This window comes from Falco peregrinus, chromosome 8, assembly GCF_023634155.1.
Source record: "Falco peregrinus isolate bFalPer1 chromosome 8, bFalPer1.pri, whole genome shotgun sequence".
Lineage (NCBI taxonomy): Eukaryota > Metazoa > Chordata > Aves > Falconiformes > Falconidae > Falco > Falco peregrinus.
In genome coordinates this window covers 23,130,723-23,152,163 of record NC_073728.1, presented here as the reverse complement: position 1 = coordinate 23,152,163, position 21,441 = coordinate 23,130,723, and the positions used below count along the sequence as shown (strand labels likewise).

The 21,441-nt window shown below is 34.7% G+C and overlaps 1 protein-coding gene across 1 annotated transcript in view; it reads right to left on the bottom strand.

Moving 5' to 3' along the window:
- LOC101919476 (sodium channel protein type 1 subunit alpha) overlaps positions 1-21,441 on the bottom strand; it is a 103,461-nt gene that overhangs the window by 7,762 nt on the left and 74,258 nt on the right. Inside the window, exons 22-23 of the mRNA XM_055811625.1 lie at positions 20,993-21,115; positions 5,812-6,093 (exon numbers count right to left, since the gene is read on the bottom strand). Coding sequence (XP_055667600.1) covers positions 5,812-6,093; positions 20,993-21,115 — 405 coding nt within the window. The remainder of the gene's footprint in view (positions 1-5,811; positions 6,094-20,992; positions 21,116-21,441) is intronic.

Here is a 21,441-nt window from a genome sequence, read left to right as displayed (position 1 = left end):
GTAAGTAGGAAGTTCGGGCAATTTACAGTACAATGGTGAAATCAAGGTGTAGTATCAGAGGACCAATAAATCTGGAACAAGTAGAAGTCTCAGCTGAAGAATTTAAAGTCCTTGGGGAATATTTGGACTGCAAGGGATTAGGAGTGGTAGGATCAGCTTTTTTTTTTAATGGAATTCCTAATTTATGTTTAACCTGTTTTCAAAGACTTTTAATGACAGACACTCCGCAATCTCATAAAAAGTATTTCTTCTGGCCCTTGTCTTTATTATTTCCTAGTATCTAAATCCTTCTGTAGCATTTAAGACTGTCACTTCTCATAATCATTGCATATCTAGAAAACAGAGTACCAATCATCCTTTGTGCAGTACGCTTTACTTATTTGCAAACTGATTGTTACTGTCTTTCTTCTTTAGGCTGTGATCACTTCCTTCTGTCTTTCCACGTAGACCTTGTTTTCCAGAACTCTGATCATTCTCATTATTTTTCTCTAAGCTTTCTTCCACTAGTTCAGCTCTTGAAATCATAACCAAAACCAGACTTAGTATTTCAGCTGAGGTCTTACAAGGGCTAAATAGGGAAGGATGATTACTTCACATCCTACAGGTGCTACTTTTGTTTCTGTCTTGGTACATTACCTGGAATGTCATAACTTCAGTTGAAATCAGCTGCTCAACCTGAAACACTAAATGCAAATAATGGGCATACTTTTACATCAGAAAGATGATACAAATTAAGGAGTGGCTCTTCTGCAAAGTGTGCACCGTTGCCTCAGGTTCAGACACACGATGATCCTTGCATATCATCCTCCAGGCAAAGTGGAATTATTGTTTTCTGTAAATGGAATTATGTAGCCTAGACTAACTACAGTGAAGAGAAAAAAACACCAAGTAATTTAAAAATACTAAGCTTTGCCATCATTAGTAAAGTACTCTTTTATAAACTGACAGTACATTTCAGCTTGTACTAAGAAAAAGAGCTGAAGAACTGAGCTGTTGTGTGCTTATTATTATTACTACTATTATTATTAAAAAGGCAACTTGGAAAGAGAGGAGGTGGAAAAATATAAATGACATTACTGTCTTGCAGTTCAAAATATCTAAAGAAATTAAGAAAAGAACAATCCCCAAATTTAGGTAAAATTAAATAATTTTAATAATAAAATATTCTCCTTCATTGTATTTGTTTCATGCTAAATCCTTCCTGAAAATCAGTAGGCATCAGTGAATATAATCATTATGCAAAACCATTTACACTAGTTGAGGGCTTAGCTGTGAGAAAATGGTTTCTTAACTCTGAAAACAGAAGCATCAGCTCAGCAGAAGAACTTGTAATTTTAAAATATGTTACCTGAACAATAGCAAAATATGCAACTGGAGGTTCAGTGTCAAGGCATCACATTTAGTGAGTATTACCTCTACTGCATTTAGTAGAAGCTTACGCCTGCTCATGTTAGGCTTAAATTTATATGGAACACATTTTCTTTAACAGAAGTAAGGTATTATTTGGGCATTTGTGCATACTGAATAGAAAATCACACAGAAATATGACTAAGAGATCAAATTCTTAGTTTCCTATTTGTATATTCAAATATAAAAATATATGGTTTCTTCTCAGTGATATGAAATCAGGATTAATTAATTGATTTCAAAGATTACAGCAGTGTAACTGAAATCAGCATCTATTCCAAATGTTTTTCCCCCCCAAGGGAATTTGAAAGACATATTCAAATGCAGATTCAAATATCATTAGAAAAAACAACATAAAACCTCCCATCTACTTTACTATTGTTAAAAGTACATAGACTTTTTTCCCCTGATTAATAATTTCTAATGAAGTTATAAGTAATGCTGGAGTTTCACCACTCAATTTCTTTACCAGAAATAACCACCAGGAAAATTCACATTCACTTTTGGAATTACAATAGCATCTGGCTTTAAAATACTAACCTGCTGGAACTTTGAAGCCATCCTAATCCTATAGCCCTAGAATTCAGCTTCTGATTCTTTTACCCTACACTTCACAAGATACTTTTTCTTATCTTTATTAGTAACAGCAGAATAATATAATATTGTGCTTTGAGACCCACTGGTTTACCATATTTTATCCCGGTAAGCAGGATGTATGCTTACCAGCAGGATAAAAGCAGTACTCTGGCAGATTTACTTACCAAAGAATCCAAACACTAGTTTCAAGTTAAAAAGGCATAAGGCCATAAAATTATCAGGGCAGATGCCACATCTCTCTGTGTACACCAACCTCTTCCTCTTCACTCATTGATGCATGAAAACTGTGAAAGGAATTTCTCCAGCAGACCTGTCTCTGCTTAGACGCTTTTCTTTAGGAACAGAGAAATACTCAAGCAATTTTAGACCCAGAAATGAAAAAAGAAGTTTGCAGATCCACACAGACCAACAAGAGCTATGCTGCATCACAGAAGAAAAAAATTCTTATAGAGAGAATGTGTACTTATATGACTGATGCCATGAATATTTACACTCCAAATGATTTAAGGATTCTGGAAAATAGTGTCTGATCAACAGTGTCTATAAGACTTGGTTTTATCAATGGCACATATTGTTAGCTTGTATTTTTGGACAGAAAGCATTATAACATTGGTATCAATACTAAAGATTTTCCACACAGATACCTCCCCCAAAAGAAAAAAATACCATATGCAAACCAAAATTAGTTTATGTTCTTTGCTTAGGTCCCTCATTCCAGAAACTCATTGGCCATCGCCTCGAAGGAAACACATGAAAAAGCTTGTCAGAGAGTTCTTCTTGCTTAAAAAGCTGCTACCACACATTTCTAATCTTTTTTATGAGCCTAGAATATTTCTTTCTGAAATTATCTCACTTCTCTTGAGTATTTCTGTGTGAGATATCTATGCTTCTTTTCTATATTACTCTTAAAATACAGGGTTTTTTTCTGCTATATACAGACGCATATACTACTAAAAAGACCTTATGATTCAAACCAAAAATTGTTCATGGGACTCATTTATGTCTTTCACAGAATAATAAGGTCCTCAGCACCAGGATTGGAGTTCTTTTGTCTTGTTTTCATTTGGATTTTTGTTTTGTCATTAAAATGCTACTACTTCCATTAGTATTCACACCAGGTAGAAAACTTCATTGATGCAGAAAATAAAGATTTATATTGTATTACCTATAACCCAGGAAAGCTGAAGGAATTTATAATATCCTTCTTAGATTGGCTCAAAGGGCATGAGTCAGAGGGCAGAATGGAGAATGGAAACAATACTGGATTGTAAGAGGCAGCATTCTGTAGTTACTTTCTAGCTTCCTGAAAAAGGGACCTTGTATTAGTAATTCATGCACTGATAGTTATCACTGAGATTGACATAAGAAAAATTACATTGGCCTTCATGGGTTTATTTCCTCAGGTCCATCACAACCTAAACAGAAGTCTGTGCCTGAGGTTGTTAAGGTGGATAACCACATGACTTCATTAACATGTCAAATAAAGGCCATTAATGATGGATTGGATGAACAGAAAGCATATCCACTTGCAACCGTGATTTTTAAATCAGATTTTTCAGCCTTTATACCTTATTTTGGGCCAAATACTGAAGTTTCAATAGCATTATCTTTGTTTCTGACATAGTAATGAAAACCTCTAATTGAGTAATACCTTAGTGTTTATTCATCTTTACTATTACTACAAGCTGATTAGGAAGGGTAGGGAAATCTAGGGTTATGACAGACCTGTTCACTTCTCAAGTTTCTTCTGAACATGATGGCTTTAGAATCTTGTTCTAGATTCTTGTCCAAAGTTCTTTATATAACAAATAGAAAAGCACCTTATAAATGTCTCCTTTGACTGAAAAAGTAATGTAAGAATCTAAAACATTTATTAATTGTGGCCTTCCATATGTTCTTGAAGGTGAAAAAACCCCATTGATTCTGCACATTTTAAAGCATTAACTGAAAATCAAGCTGATATTTTGCTTTCTCTGCCCTAGGGCTTTTATCATTCCATAACTGCAAAATCATTACTAGTGGCTTACTTACCCAATTGTAAAAGATGCAATGTCGGGAGTACCCCATTTTTTTCTGGAATGTCAAACAAAAAATCTCCTCATGTTTTTAAGAGCATATTAGTAACACAAAAAAAAATAAGCGGTGTTGTCACTGACAGCTCACACAGAAAAAATCCATCCATTAGGCAAGCCTTTGATATCAGTGCAAAATCTCTATATTGTAGATACTGCAGAAACAACTGGCTTGTCCTCCCATGAGAGCTGGGTCCCTCCGTGGTAGGTCTAGACTGATTTTTCTTTTGGAAGTGTCAGAACAATTGGCAGATTTCTCCCAATTTGCCTCCCAGAGAAATCCAATAACTTAAGAATCTAAGTCTTCATGTAAGAAATATTGTTTTTCAATGAAGAGAAGATGGAATAAGCTATGCATAGCTGAAATATATGTGACTGCAAGTAGCTGAGGGGTCATGATTGTGGCCACAAAGCCAGGAAAAAATGTACTTGGTGTTATCCCTGTCCCAGAATAGACTAGGTTACTACTGCAAGAAGAGTTGCAAACCACTTGGAAAGACTTGTGTTGATGTCTTGTTTCTCCTGAACATGTGTAATAAAGCATTCTGCCCCGCAAACTCCAAGGGGGATTCTAGGCCAGTGGATTTAAAAAATGAGACAGAGGAAAGAAATATTTAAAGTCTTTCTATTACAATCCAGTTTTGTAATCAAAATCAAATCGTATTCAGTAGTTTATTTCTTTAATACTGCTGGTCTCTCTCTGCTCTTTCCTGATGTGACAGTAAATTTAATAATTAATCACAGTGAAATTTAAATTTTCAGAATTCTCAGTCTCACAGGTGAGATGCTATATTAGCTGGGAGAGGCAGTTCACAATGCTCAGAAGTATTGTTTTAGACCCTGTGCAGGACCATGTCAATAGCACCGCATCATGTTAATGATTTGTATTGAGATTTCTTATGCCAATATAAAAGCTAGAAACTTACTTTAAAAATATAAATATGAAAACTAAGATTCTGGAGAATTAGACAGTAACCTCAAAAACCCATAGAAGTTACTGAACGCACACAATGTAGGTTAGAGTCAAGCATTTTCTTGATTAAAGCTGGGTTGCTAAAGATTTTTAGCAACTCCAAAATACAAAGCTAGATAGTGTTGTGAGGACACAATTTTTGATAGTGAAGGCATAACCTTATAATATCTTTCTGCATATATTTTCTTCCTTCTTTTCTTCCCTCAGTTTTTGCTAAATAAACACTAGGTGCTTATGCACAGAAGTATCAGTGAAAATATTTCACAGATTATAGTATCTGATAATTTTTTTTTTTTCTTACTCCTCTTCAGAATGAGAAATTGCTTCTTAGATCACATAAGTCTGCACTGGTGGCAGCGACATCACCGAGATGGGATTTCCTATCTGGAATTCTTCTCTGTGACTTAATCACACCAATGCAGATTTTTGTTTTTCAGCAACAGTAAGACTCAAAGTATTCAGACAGCTGAATACCAGTCCCAGGTACTTCTAGAAACTTTTCAAGTTAGAAGGGGCTGATGACCAAGGGAGGTATAAATAAGAAGAATAGCACTTGTTCTGCCAGATGTCCTAATTTTTTTTTATTCATCTTAGGCTCCACTTGCTGCTTACTATGAAAAGAGCAATCAATTATCGGTGCAGTGGTATTACTAAGTCACAGATAAAAATCATCAGGTAAATATATCTTCTGTCTTTGTTCCTAGAATTGCTTCTCACTATTACATATAAACAGTAAGAGGTATATAAAGAGTGATCACTTACTACTTGAAGTAAAGAAAGATACCCAAATCCTACATTATCAAAGTTTACTTTCACGTTTTTCCATCGGGCACTTTGATTGTTTTTTATGAGTTCCTCGCACTGACTAAAATTGTTGATTTGGTCGACTTCAAACCTTTCATCAGTTGTGGTGTTAACACAGTAGTAGAATTTCCCAGCAAACAGATTTACTCCCATGATGCTGAAAATTAGCCAGAATATAAGACAAACGAGAAGCACGTTCATGATGGATGGAATTGCTCCTAAAAGGGCATTCACAACCACCTAGTACACAAATACAGGGGGGAAAAGAAAAGAGTGTAAGAATATTTACAGCAATAAAGTTTTGTATACTGTTTTACCAATGCTTAATAAATGCTTGTTCAGAAACTAATACTATAAATTTTAAAGCAATACATTAATAACTGTAGCATTGCACTGTTCTTTTAAATACTTAACATTAGTATATGCAATGAAAGGAAAATAAGTGAGAAAATGAATTTAAAGAAGAACAAAAGAGAAGACCTGGTGGTCATAAGATGAAGCCTGACAATAGTGTGTTTTATATAAAAAAGACAAACATGTTAAATATAAATACAGACATAATAAAATTCTAAAAATGCATCAAATTATAGCTTAAAAATGTTTAAAGAAAAATGGCAACCAGTAGATTTGATCAACGTAGCTTTGAAATTTAAGCTGAAAACACAAACGCCATGAATCTAGAAACTAAGCTCTACATTAAAAGGATTATGCAGGAATTAAATACATATCTTTATTGCCTTATTGTTCCATGCAAGATTATAACAAAGATTAATTTCTTTGTATAGAAAAGCAAGACAGTTTTGCAATATGTGTCTGCTTGAATCAACATAATTTATTTCAAGCTCCAGTCTTATTGTTTCATGTATTGAGTTTAAGTCAGTAATACCCTTCATTTATCTAAAGAAGGACATATATCAAGGACATATTTAGGGGATTTGATTTTGCATTTGAAATTACTTCTGGCCAGTTGCCTTCTCAGCCCTTTGCAGGCAAGATGTCAATAATTACTTACGTAGATAAAAAGTGTATTTTTCTAATATATATTGTAATTAATCACATGTGTCTGTCAGAGCTATCAAAACTTCTGTGATATTTGTTTGGCTAATAGCTGAGCAATCATTTCTCCTTAAACATCCAACACCAGATCTCATTTACAGGTTATATTTTATTTTAAATTTTACTTCTTTTCTCTGTAAAACTTTTGGGACCTTGTAGGAAGGTAAAATAAAATATATAGTAGGGCTCTGATTCTCAGTAAGCCAATTCCTGGAGTAAGACAGGAAAAGACTGGCATGGATACTTGGGGTGTAGTAAGCTTAGTCCATCTTTGTGCCCTGCTTTCTGCAGCATAAAGGGGGTCTCTCCACAACCAGTGTAACTTGAGAGCTGCTCAGTCTTACTACCTGTGTTTCACAGGCTCTTGAAGGTCTTTGGAAGCAGAGTATTGTGGTTGTGTTACTCATCACTTGGCACCCTCCTCCTTGCAAATGTCATGCCCAGGAAATAGAACCTGTTTGGAGATCTTAGGTAGAAATGTTATTTTCAGGGCATATTTTCTTCTTGTTTTAAGGGCCTCCTCCATTACCAGACCATAGAAATTGGACCTTTCTTTAACGGAGAATTCTCCTTATCTATTATAAAACCATGATTTTTTTTAAAATTTAGCTTTTCTTGGCAGCTTCTATTTTTGGTGGTAACTTTAAAGGAAGCATGCTTGCTTCTTGAGATTTCTGTTATACAAAATGTGAAGTACCTAGGTGATGTATGCATAAGGCAGGCACTTTAAAAAGCATTTAAAAAGGCTAACAAGGTCCCAGTAATAGTCTGAACATAAGAAACAATTTTCAAAGGAGTGAGGGAAATTATTTTTACTGTTCATGGGGAGAAGAAATCTGTTGCTACTTAGCCTGATGGAACTGAGAACAACCTAAAAATTAGGAATGAAATTATTCTGGAATTTATTCCAAGTCTGACCTGATCTATGACACTGTCCTACTGCTGCTTTGAAATTCTAGGCCAGCTAATGCTTGCCTTTTCTTTTTTATCACCCATAAAAATGTTCTGGATGTGTTACACTAGCTGAACTCCTTTGGTTAATCTTGGTGAAAAAACTGAAAATAAAGATGTCAAGAACAAAAGACAGGGATTTAGTCCTGCAACTTGAATAAATTAAGGTTACCTGTGCTCACACAAAGAATGGTTTTGTATGAATTGAGTGCCTGTAGCAGTTACCTTTTTAACAACCCTGAAATCCATTGGACCACAGCACAGATCCAGAATGAGCAGCAGAATGCTAACAGCTACGGTAATTGTTACAACAGTTATGAATTGGTAATGGTTGTAGAAAGAAAGATTTCTACAAAATGCCGGCAAGTGTGTCTCTCATCTTTAGAAGAAACAGGTATTGTAGCCTTGCTACTGAGACTGCCAAAAGATCAGCCACATCTTCTTGAATAAGAAGTGAACAGCTTCCAGCAACTGTTCTAACAACGGTTCCAACAACTTATTTCATATAGGTCACTGAAAACCCATCAAATGGTAACAATTTTTGGTCACTACTGACCTGGCCTGGATGCGAACTGGTGACCTAGAGATGAAAGGCTCTGTATCCTATTACCAACCCCTTGAGCTATCCAGTCCCCCTGGAAGGTTTTTTAAGAAAAGAAGAAAAGAAAATTAAAACTTTTAGAAGTTGCTTTCTGTTTGCGTTTTGGTTTTGTTTGATTTTTTTTCCCCCACCAGTGCTGAGCCTTTGCCCTATCATATTTGTAATCTAAAACTGCATTTTTACATGCTGGTCAGCTGCTCGGCTGACTGTAAAGTCTCTTCAACATATACAGTTGCAGGCAATTGCTTTATCAGTGGTTTTTCTGGGTTGGGTTTTTTTTGTTTGGTTTTTTTTTTTTTTTCTTTTGGTATTTGCTTTGGGAATTGCTGAGGTATATAAGGATAACCAGGACATTAGCTTACATAATATATATCCAAGATAGCACCCATACTTACACGTGACACCTACAAACATAAGTTACAGCAAATGGACAGAAAGAAGTGAGAACCAATTGAAAAGTGAACTGAATGCAGAAAAGAGATCAATTAGCATTTCTTAATGAGTTAAAAATTTAGCCAATAAAAATTGTAAATCTTGTCCTGTTGAAAAGAGTCTGTAGTGGGTTACAAGAATGTCAAGCAACTACAGCTCTTATTTTTGTGCATTCTTCAAATCTAGATCAGCTGTACATGATTCTAAATGCATTTTTTATTTTCAAAGGGGCTGTTCTTTTGTGCCTATTTTCTGTTATTCCTTGATACAGAATATAATGCTAGTAAGTTAGAAAAAGATGGTTTCAGTTGTTTGTTTGGTTGGTTTTTTAAATTACCTATGCATTTCCTCAAGGCTGAGATGATGTTGGTCAGGCTGACTCCGGTGAGCAAGCTGCAAAAGCCCAAGTTGATTCTGCTTGTTCACCTTCCTATAGCTTCAGGTAGGTGGAACAGCAGTAAGTGCAAGTGAGAAGCAACACCTGACACCTACGAAGACAAATGGGCTCTAGACTATTTTACATCTCAGCTGATATTCATCCAGGAAAAAAAATAATCACTGTGGCATACCATGTCTCCCCTAGAAGAAAGCAGTATTTCATATATATATATATATATATATATATACACACACAATTTTTTCATGTTTACATTTTCATAACATTTCTCTTCCAACATCAGATATATACATAAGAAAAAAAGAATTACTGCAATGCTAATTGTCTGTCTTATCTTCTGGCTGATATGACATTATGTCAATACAAATTAGTAGTCCAGTTGTTTTCTGTTGTTGATGTTTGTATCTTTTTTTTCTTTTTGACAGCTATCCAAAGAAGACAGCAAAATGGAACAGGAAAAAAAATATCAGATTTACTATGAGAGCTGTGCTTATGTATAGAATAAGGACTGTGAAAAATACCATTATATCCCTGCCATATAAGTAGACTACAAGTAAGCTTTACCAGATTCATACATATCTGAAACACACACTGAGATATATAGGTATTATAATTCCCACAGCAAAATAGCTTCAATGGATCCTGGCACCTCAGCAGTCACGGACAGTCTTTCCAGGAATTCCTACACTGGACCTGACTAATGGATATATCAGGGCCTCCTGAACCAGGAACAATCTTCAGTAGTACTTACTAGGTTTTTTCCATAACTTTTGCAGATTCTGTGAAGAAGTTTCAAACTCTGTCCCTGGTGCAAATGAGGAGGAAGTGATCATCTTTGCAATGGAAAGGAAGATGACAGGATTATGTCTGGAACATTTTTCCAACTTAAAATGCCTCCACCTTGGAAGTTGCCAAATTCCTTTAAGCCAATAGGCTTAAACAGGAAAAGTTTCCCAAAGATTTGATGTGTCAGATCTCATATCAGAGTTTGAAAGAGTCCATCAAAGGCTATAGAGGTTATTTAATGGTTATCACTTTTTTTTTTTTTCTGCATGTACATTCTCATGTGAGATTCACATAACAAGCACAAAAAGCCAGATAATTTTTTTTCACCAGGAACTTTATGGATCAAATAAAACCACATCTTCTATGCATACTATATGGCCCTAACAAGCATAAGACATGTTCCTCCAGTACTTAATTCCTTGATGACTGGGAAAGCCTGAGAGAGCTTTCAGGACCTCCAGAGAAGAGGAACAAATTGTGGTCTTGAGTACATATGTCCAAAAAAATAAAGTTTCTTTCTCTTGAAGTGACTACCTGTATTGTCACACAGTCATAGACCCTATATGGTGGTTGTTAGGAAAAGCCTTCATCTCTCTCTTAGCAGCACAAAGATTGAAGAGCCAATTGGTCAAAGACAGCAGCATGCAGAGAGAGTTTGACAATAGCATACACAGCATAAGCCTCATTAAAGCAAAATCGGAAAATTCATTCCTGACTCAAATGACACTGCACTGGGCAGGATTTGAGAGTAAGCTATGAGTATTAGCTTGTCTTGAACAAGTATAAGGTAAAACCTCTGCCATGAGATCATGAATCTCCCCTGCTCAACTGGCCAAAGTTCAGATGTACACAAAGCTGCCAGAGAGAATATTTGTACTGAAAAATGAAGAAATGAGCAAGTAGCCATTGGTTTAGATTCTTGGTCCACCACAGAGGTAAGATTGTTGGAATGAGCAGGTAGATATGCTGTGAGTGGACAGGAATGGAGGCTCAGGTGACATACATGATCTGAATTTAGCATGTTCTCATAGTGAAGGACTTTGAGGACATCACACAAGGAGGGCTCGAAGATGCTGAAAACAACATGACTTGACCAGGTTGTGGGTATCAGGTAACAGACAAGTGTATTCTCTCTTAAACTGTGGAATAGTTGAGGCAAGGGAGGCAAAGACATAAGGAATACAGTAACTTTCCCAGTCAGGTGATCAAAAGAATACTTGAGAGAGACCATGAAGAAAGGCCATACCCGACTCACAAAGATTAGCACTATCTGATAGTCCAGGACAAAGAATCATTGAAACAGACCTCTTTCTTGACAATTATCATCCCTTGCTCTTTGCAGTCATGATTCAACAGCTCTAAGAGAACCGGTGCATCAACTGATTTACTTGTATTATGGCAGCATAAGCATACCACTGGCCCTCCATGGGCCAAGCACTATCAGAGTGAGATCAGCTGTCCAGCAGTTTGAATTCAATGTATATCTTTCCTTGATGTACTTTTAACTGAGCTTTTCCACTATCACTGGATGCTCTGTCATATGTATATTATACATTTTCTAGTTTACCTATCATGAAGCATGAGCACATGTTCCTATCAGGCAAGTCAGAAACATATAATAGGAACTTCTCTATATGCAAATAACAATGTTTTCCAAAGACTGGTGCTTATGAAAATGTAGACAGATGCTCATAAGGTGACAGGCAATCAAAAAATTTGTTATGAAAACCAAATTTAAGAGAGATATGCACCCAGTACTTTATGTCCATGTGATAGGAAGGAAGACTTCTACATCAAAGAAGTTCAAAAGAAAAAAAAAAAAAAAAGAAACCAAACCCACCCTCCCACCCCCAAGCCCCTGGATTTTGCTATTGCACATCAAACCCAAATCCAAAATATAAATTGCCCTATTACAAACCCTTTTGAAAAGTAATTAGAAAGGCAAAACTAGATAGTCTAGAGCAAAAAGTTTACAAGTATTCTTTCAAGTACCTTCCCAAAAAAATGCTTGAATGGCTCCTCAGTTCCCAGGGATGAAACTCATAAGTGTATCTATGAAGAATAGGGAAATTCTCACAGAGTATCTCTTAGTAAGCTTTTCACACTTTGGGGGTCATAGGTGGCTTCGAGTTTATGAGATTGCAGTTTCTGGCATTTTGCTACTAAAACTGTATACATTAAGATAATCTGGAACCTTGGAGATATGCAGTGTGATGTAAGACACAGCACTAGATTTCTAGAAGAGAAGTACCTTAAGAAACGTGCAATTCCTTCAATTTTCTCATTTGGTTTGTCAGGTAAAAAGAGGAAATGCATGGACCTGTAGGGTAATCAGTGGTGATAAAGTCTTAATCAACAAACAAAATCAACAGAAAAAAATCCTAGCAAATACAATTTTCATCAATGATAAGATCATCCACCAGTTCAGTGATGAAATGTGTTACTATCCATGTATGTGCAAAGATTAACAAGGGTGAAGGTGAGCTTAAACGTTTCAATAATTTAGATTAAAATTGTGGAATCCTTAAAATAATTAAGTTGGAAATGCCCAGTTGACAGTAACTATTTGTGTTCATTTTCGTTGTGAGAGCACCTTGTGACAGACAGCACTGAGATCACGATCACCAATGTGCTATCCCTAAATAAAGTGTAAACAATCTCTAACAAAATAGGCCTAATTATTTCTCATAGACAGAGGTTTTTGACTGGGTAGGAGATGGGTTTGACCTTGTGAAACAGTGAATTATACCTGTTAAAATCAAGTCAAGATTTCTTCTGATATTTTACTCCAAATATGATGATTTATACTTAACTATATATATCCATGCATAAGAAAACGTTTTATTCCCCTTTTTTAACCTAACATTTACCATCCAAAAATCAAACCTTGTGTAAACCCTTTTCATCCTAAACAATTTATAACAAGTTATAAAGTTGAAGGGACCGGCACTTGAATGGCAAAACAGAGATCTCATCTGAATTTCTACTGTTTTAAAATTCCCCAAAGCCTGGAATTCAAAGCACTATTTTCTTATTCAGTAAACATAACACTTGGGAACAGCTGGTTTTCTTAAAATAATAATAAAAAAGAAATTAAAAATAAAAAAAGGAGAAATAATTTATCAGTAATTACTGATTTTTTCAAGGTATAGTATACATGCAATGTAAACATCTTGTAGCAGTGGTGTAGTAGGCACTGTGTGTTTACAGGACCATTTTCCGCAGTGTCATGCGAAAGCAGTGCTTGCACCCCTGCTGTCCCTTCCTGCATGTGACCTGGTGTTTGTAAGGTGGTAGGGGGCTCAGGGTGACACAAGAGGTTGGGGCAGTCCCTTTGTTCTGACCAAATAGAACAAAAAATCTGTAATAACAGCTTCTTGTTCTCCCTCCTACTACAAAACAGATGATGAGTACTGCATTTCTCTGAAGTTAGAGGAATCACTTTTGTAAGTCATAATGCAGCAGAAAGTCAGTGGGATGGGAGGAAATGGCTATGGGGCTTAAATCAGGAGAAGCTATGTCTGTTCGAAATGTTCCTCTCACAAAGGCAATGAGGTACCTGACGCGTGGGCCAGCAGACAGCATCCAAACACCGCCCAGTGCAGAGGATTAAGACTGATCGTCAGCGGAGGCTTAGGGATCTTTGCCACAGTTGCTTAGTGTGAGGCTTGGAGATGCCCATGAAGAAAAATAACTGATGATGCAGTACAGGAAAAATATTCCCACACAAGATAACCTTGTCTCATCTGAGTGTATCCATACAGCTTGATGGAAGAGGGATGCCACATACGGATGTATAAGGATTACAGTTCTTTGTGATGAAGGGATAAAGTATATGTGCATTCCCACAGCAGTAATGTAGATGGGAACATTTATTCAAAGATAATAAAGAAAATTTATCAAAATTTTCCAATGTTTAAATCAAGTAGTAAAACATATCTGACAATAGCAGATGAGGACAGAATGGGGGAGGGAGAAAGAGAGGGAACAAAGAAAGAGAGATAGAGATAGAGATTATGATAATTCTTTTACTTGCCAATACATATTTTAACAAGACACCTCAAAACTACATATTTTCTCATTGGGTAGCTTGGAGTGGGTACACTGGGAAGAAGCATCCTGCATGTGTTTGATGATCAGCGATGAACTGGTTTGAGAGGCAACAGAGGATGAGAATTAAAATATTTCTGTGAGAGAAAGCGCAACCTACTTGACATGATCCAAATAATGATTCTAGGGAGGAACTATGGTGAATCTAAAAATGTAGATTCATCCAGGTTATTCAAACCTTCTCATTTGCAATTAATTATTCCTCTCCATTTTATCTTAATGGACTTCTTGTGAGAAATTCTTATAACTCTGTCCCACAAAGAGAAATCAGGGTGCTGCACCATGGCTGTATGAATGTGTCATCTGTAATTCGCTAATTATGTTCCACTGTTCCAGTATTTACCTCATTGTAAAAAACAAACCCCAACCAACCCATACAATGCCTCCTAGAATCAAAATCAAATACCTCTGCACATCCCCCCCACAAAAAAACAACCAAAACCCAACCAACAAACAACAACAACAAAAACTCAAAAAGAAAAACCACAAACCTCCCCAAAATCCCCTATATCAAATAGACATTTCCCCTAACCCAGCTTGTGTCTGTTGTCTCTTGTTATCACTGTGGACACCTGAGAAGAGTCTGGCTTTTTTTTTTTTCTCTCTCCTCCAACCAAAATTAAAGGCATTTTACAGATTTTGCCTTTAAGAATTGCATAGTAAAAGAACTAGAATATTGCCACCTTTGCTACACAGTTTGCCTTGATGCCATGTATGTACATATAATTTATTCTTAACTACATGACCTATAATTATGTAAGTTCAGAATTAAATGACATTTAGAATAATGTTTAGAAAAGTTAGAAGAAAAGAAAAAATGAAACTGAAATCTTATTCTAGCAAACTAATGCTTATCCTTAATTCAGGATCACTGCAAAGTAGCAAGTAGAAAGTATGTGAAAGTAAATTATGATAGTGAGACTAGTATATTACTATAAATCAAGAGAAAAGCACAGAAGATTATTTAATGAAATAAATGAGTGAATTTTGTCAGAGTGTTAGAACTGGCATGAGAAGTACCTCAAATGTGAAAGAACTGAAAAAATTTGAGTATTTATGACAAGATTTTCAATTTTTGAGTAAAATGAAGACTGTATTTGGAATACAGGGTGAAGACTATTAGAAAACTACCACTTAAAGTGCCAATTGTAAAGAAAAATTTGGAATTTAACTGAGGGTATGCAAAAAAAGAAAAAAAAAAAAAAAGACAGGCAGATGGAAAGAATCAGAGAGACCTGACAAGAAGGTACAACCAAATCTTGATCTTAACAGTAATGAACAAATAAAGTTGAAGCAAGAGATATAAGATCTCAGAGGAAAATAAATCAGTCCCTTAACAAGCCAACTGCAGTCTTTTCTACTTCTCCTCATTGTTGTACAACTGCAGCTGACTAAAGAATGCTTCTGATAGTGAATTGTATCTTCAAAGAAAGCAAAATACTTCCTCAAACACTTACTGCATAAACTATTTTTATGGCACTTTGTCCTGGAAAAATTTCACGCAATTGGGTGGTGAGTTTATATCTTGGAATGCTAGAACTGCCAGCAGGGAGGTTAGGCTAGAGGATCCTTCTAACCACAATGATTCTGCAGTTTCTGTCCTAGCTTTTATAAGAAAATTTAACTTGGTTGAAGTAGCAACAGAAGCATTTCTTATTCACATAACAGTCTATTAAAAGCAAGCTACACTGTTGGTTTTAACAAAATACTGGAGTTCCCAGAGCAGCTTTGATTCTGTTTCTCACCAGAAATCAAATATACAACAAAACACTTTTGAAGACAACATTGAAGAAAAGACATAATTTAACATACTGTATGATGAAATACAATAATCATCTGCCAAGCAATAAATCACATGGCTGCATTGGTTTGAGAAGACCTGGTAAATATTGCAAATACATACAAGCATGAAAACAGAGTAATTATTTGGTGTGGGAACAAGATCTTCAAATTTCACCGGATGCAGGGAAAAAAAACCCAACTTTTTGCTCTTCCTGTTGCATAAATGAAATGTTATTGACGTTTATGGGTTGTTTAACATTTTTAATGAAAATATAAACTGTATTATATATGTATCTCATTCATATTTCATTAAATTTTGATCCTAAAAGGATTTTCTTCAAGACACAACAAACAAATTCTGACAAAAGTTATATCAGTTTCAATTATACAAGAAACTCCTTCAAAAGTTGCTTTCCAATTGTAGAGCTACAGTCTAAGAAAAAGTCTCAAAATACTAAGGTATTTCCTGTATGATTTATGAACATCTATACAGAGAGTCTTCTTACATCAAAGTTTGCAAATGTTTAAATTGTCTTTCAGGAGACACAACACTGCTAATAGACTTTCTTTAAAATTCAAAGGTAATGAATAAGATCACAGTCCCCAAAAAATCCTTCAAACTGCATAACCTTTTGATCAACAAAATATATTCCTCTATATTTAAGCGAAACTTGCAGAAGATAGTGAATACACTTCCTTGAGAGTGAATATGTAATTCTTAACTGTGAGATAAGATGCTAAATTTACAGTGAATGCTTTTTATGTTGATACATCATTGACAATGAAGCTATAAAACCCCTACACTAATGATACCCTCCTACAGCTGGTGCTTGCAAGGGTTGCAGTCTAAGAACTGGATTTTTCTAAGGATCTGATAGTAAATGCAAATTTTTTAAATCACTGAGATGTCCTGCAGGACATGTCTAACTCCAAGAAGATACTACAAAAATTATACTGTTATTGGCATTTTATAAAAAATTACGAAAAACTAGTTTCCAACACAGGCCAAAGAAGACTGAACTCAGATTCCAAGAAAGGATTATAAGTTATATGATGTCTTAATGTAACATGTAGGGGTTTGAAAATTGCGCAAAAAATTAAACTGCAGTTATATAAATATCTATAGTCGTGACTATTCAGATTATAGTGTTTTCGTGTGTACTTAATGTATTACAAATAATGTTCAAAACTTTCTACGGGATATATTTGAATGTATGTAGCTATAAATTGTGTAACAGAGTAGGGCACATATCTTTCCAAAACAATGTAAAGACCAGATTCAAATTTTTAAAGAAAGTGGGTTTTTATCTCAGTTAAAAAAGCATCTAAACATATCTGCAGCACCTTTCTTCTGCAGAAAGAACTCTGGTATCTCTAAATAACAATATTGTTTTTTCTCAAAGTTTGTCATGTTATTTCTGTAACATCAGCAATTTCAAAGAATTATTTCCAAAGATATATTATTTCAAAGCAATTAAGAAGGGGGTGTAGGGTGCATAAATATAATCTACTTTTTCTGCTACTGGGATTCTCAAATGAGATTATTTCTCCTTCTAACCCTAAATACACAATGTAGTGATTAGTCACACCGCAATCATTAAGGATAGAAACGGGGGAAATACTATACCCATAATACAGGTAAGGGGAGGAACCAGTGGTCCACCCCATCCAAGCTGAAGAAAGGTTATCCTATATTGAATAGAAATATATAGCCTGTAGTTAGTTGTGAATCTGTAATGACAGACACTTGATACTATGTTTTATAATTCAATCATATGAGAAATTTTTCTTTCCTAGCAATGAAGTTTAGAGTATTCCTGAAAATGCCTCATTATCGCTTTCCTGGTAAGGGAATCTAAGGAATAGCCATTGAATTTTACAGGATATTTAAGAGATCAAATATTCTAATTTAGTTTTACGAGTTACAAAATTGGACTGGAAATTTGAAATACAGTAAATGTTTAAAGCCATCAGCCAGAAATATGCATAAGGCATGCAAAACTGAAAGTGCAAGTGGATTTCAGATTGTTTGCTGCCTTCTACTATTTCTCTAATAAATCAAGCACGGCATGACATGCTTTATTTTGTGAAATTAGACACAAATGCATGCTTTATTGTCACTTAATTCTCTAACTCAGCAAAGCAATGTATACTCAGTATTCTACATTTACAGATAGCATACCAATTCAGAACTAGCGCAAAAGCATTATATTGCAGGTACTAAAAAGCTAAACAAAAAGCAATGGGTATATTCAAATCTCAGTTTGCAGATACTTCTGTTCAGTACATACATTAACTGAGATGAGAATATAAACCCTAAGACAGAAATTTAAATTAAAGCAATTCTTTACTTTGCCTTCCAGCATCTGGGTGGAGTCAGTTTTGAGTATCTCTGTAGACAGTATTACAATTTCTCAGAATACAGTATACTAGCAGATATTTTAAACGCCTTTAATATGGCAAAATTCACTTCTGTGCTCAAGGCAAACACAGGCTATGGACCACTTGTACCCTATTTTGGTGTGATTGATTCATAGATATTATACTCATTTGTATCCCATTTATGAAACAGCACAATTACAAAATTAAGTTGTACCTACAGGGTATAAATGTAGATTTATAAGAATGTAATTTAAAAAGTAAAGTATGTTTCATATTTAGGGATAACAGAATAGTTATTAGTGTTTGCTGACTATGTAAAATGCTGTATTCTTCCAATTCACCAGAACGGTAAACTTATTTAAGAAAAAGATTGATTTAAAGTAGCCGAGAACTTAGCAGATTTTTTTACAAAATAATGCAGAGCTTTTTACATACAGGGACTTTGTGGAACACATATGATCTCTTATATTTTCAAGGCAAAAATTGCACAGTTTTGAACACAGGGGTAAACACTAAAATTACAAGTACGTGCTGAATAAAACTCAGCTTCTTTTGTCACAGCTCAGTGTAGGTATAGGCAATACAAGAAAGCAAAGAAGGCTGATTTACTTTTACTTTCTGTTGGTAGAAAGAGTCTGGTTTTATGGATTTTTATGAAACGAACTCAGTTTCTGAGAAGACTGGTTTAACTATAGTCTTATCATGAGCTGGTCAATTATTTATTTTGAATCTTTTTACTGTTCGTGAGTCATTCATAAAGTAATGCTACTATCTGTCAATGAGCTGTTGTGAATATTTGCCAAGTGCTTTGGAAAAAAACATTTTCAGAAGTGCGTGTAACTAATAGTAAAGATAAGGCCTATCCAGGTGACCAGTCAAATTTTATAAGTGACTGGAATCAGGTACTTCACTGATTATCATTAATATTGGAGGACAGAGCTGAAACCTTTTTTGCTTTTCCAGGCTTGTCTGTGATTCCTACACAGTAAGTTGCTCATGAAATATTCATGCTTTGTATCTGAAATTCTATCATGTGATTGGGCTTCTGGCATAGTTTCATAGTTATTCAGTGGGAAATAAGGCAAAGCAGTAAATAGATTTAAAATAACAGGTACTTTTCTTTGAGCATGAATATCCTAAATCTTTTAGGTGGAAAATTTACAATGGCAATCATGTAAGGATACAGAAAAATGGAATAAAACGTTTGTCAATAAATTTTGACATTATTTTTCTATAAGTGATCTCTTTTTTCCAACATCATATAAAGAGCTGCATTTCTTGTCTCTGTGTAACATCTATACTGGTCTCCCAGTCCTCCTGCAGCTGACCAAAACATTATTAAAAAGGTAAAGCTGACAGCAGTTTCCGGACATTTCTCTGCACAAAACCACAATTATCTGAATGTTCATGAACAGTAAGTACAAAGAAGGAGAAAGAGAAAATGGCTAAATCAAATAGTCATTCCAAACTTAAATGGAAATTTGTACATTCTGTAGTATTTGACCAGCTCTTACCCTGCTAAATATCAATTCATTAATTTCAAATAATGAGAAAATGGTTAAAAGTCGATTTGCTATATGAAACCGTATTTTATTAGCCTAGTAGACGTTGGTTAGCAGTAGTTTTTTTCTGATGCATTCTCAAGTAGAGAGATATGTAGCCTGCTGAATACAACTTAAGGAACAGAATTCTAAGCTTCAATTTGACTTGATTAAGCTTAGATTTTTATCTAAAGGTTGTCCAGATAGTATATTCCAGGCTAGTCCACTTGTTCATAATTGACTTGAAATTCATTAGCACATTGTTTCCTCTTATGTTTCCATAAAGTAGCAAAAAGCATTCTCTTAAAACATATTTGAATGACATGCATATAGAGTTAGTTTGTATTCAGTGGCTTTAAGGAACAGAAGGTATAAACAAATGAAAAAATAAGTTAAAATGCTTTCTTGAGTGAGATGAATAGTAAGCAGGGTATCTAAGTTACTCAGAATAAGTAAGACATAACCTTATATACATTGTATTGAATATTGAACAGAGATTTGTTGAAATAAGAAAAGCATTCATTTTACAAAAAGAATAATTTCGTAGAGAAATCAAATAACTTGGTTTAGTTTTTAAAGTCAGCCAAACTCAGAAATAGATTTAAACCACTAGCAGGTATGAATATATCTCTAATACCATCTAGTAAAATTCGGTGGGGTTAGACCAAAGGTAGTTTATCAAATATAAAGAAAAATGAAGGCTTTCAACTGGTAACAGAAAATATCTTTATTAACTAATGCTAAATTAGATTCCTGTAAAAACATTATGATATGTTTATCAATAAAAAATTAATAAAATATTGTTACATTTTATTCATTATTAGGACTCTGTTAAGAGAGCTCATGGTAATTTCAAAGCCTTACATGGAAAACTCCTGAGATTGGCTAGAAAGTAAAGTAACCTTGATGAATGTAACTTCTATGTGATACTGCATATGGATTGAGGTGAATTGATGAAGCTTTTTGCTTATCTGTTAGTAAAAGAAATGCAATAGATAAAAAGATAGTGCAGCCTTTCTGCATGGACTTGTCATTCCTTGTTCTGCATGCATGTATTCTTTCTATGCATGCATAGTTTCAGATTCTTTCATGTTGTCTTACCCTCATGCCTTCAAAACGTGACAAAGCTCTTAGAGGTCTCAAAGCTCTTAGTGTCCTAAGGGACTTAATGGCACCAAGTTCAGAGTAACCCAATGCATTTGCTGTTAAGCTAACCAAAGAGACCTATATGAAAACAGGAAAGTAAAAATTATTATATTGTACATACTACTTTACATACCATAGATGTGAGATATAAACTTCTTTAGAAGCATCTAATTTTGGACCACTTTCTTCAGGGTTATTTCTTTTAAATAAATAAAATAAATAAATAAATTAATAAATAAATTAATAAATAAAAGAGAAATAATATGAAAGAAGAGTAGGATAGGTAAATAAAGAAAAATATCATGAGGTAACAATTATTACCTGGAAACAGTAATACTTCCAGATTTCCTATTTTGCTAGTAATTTGAAGGCATTTAAAACCACAAAAATCAAATTAAATTAAT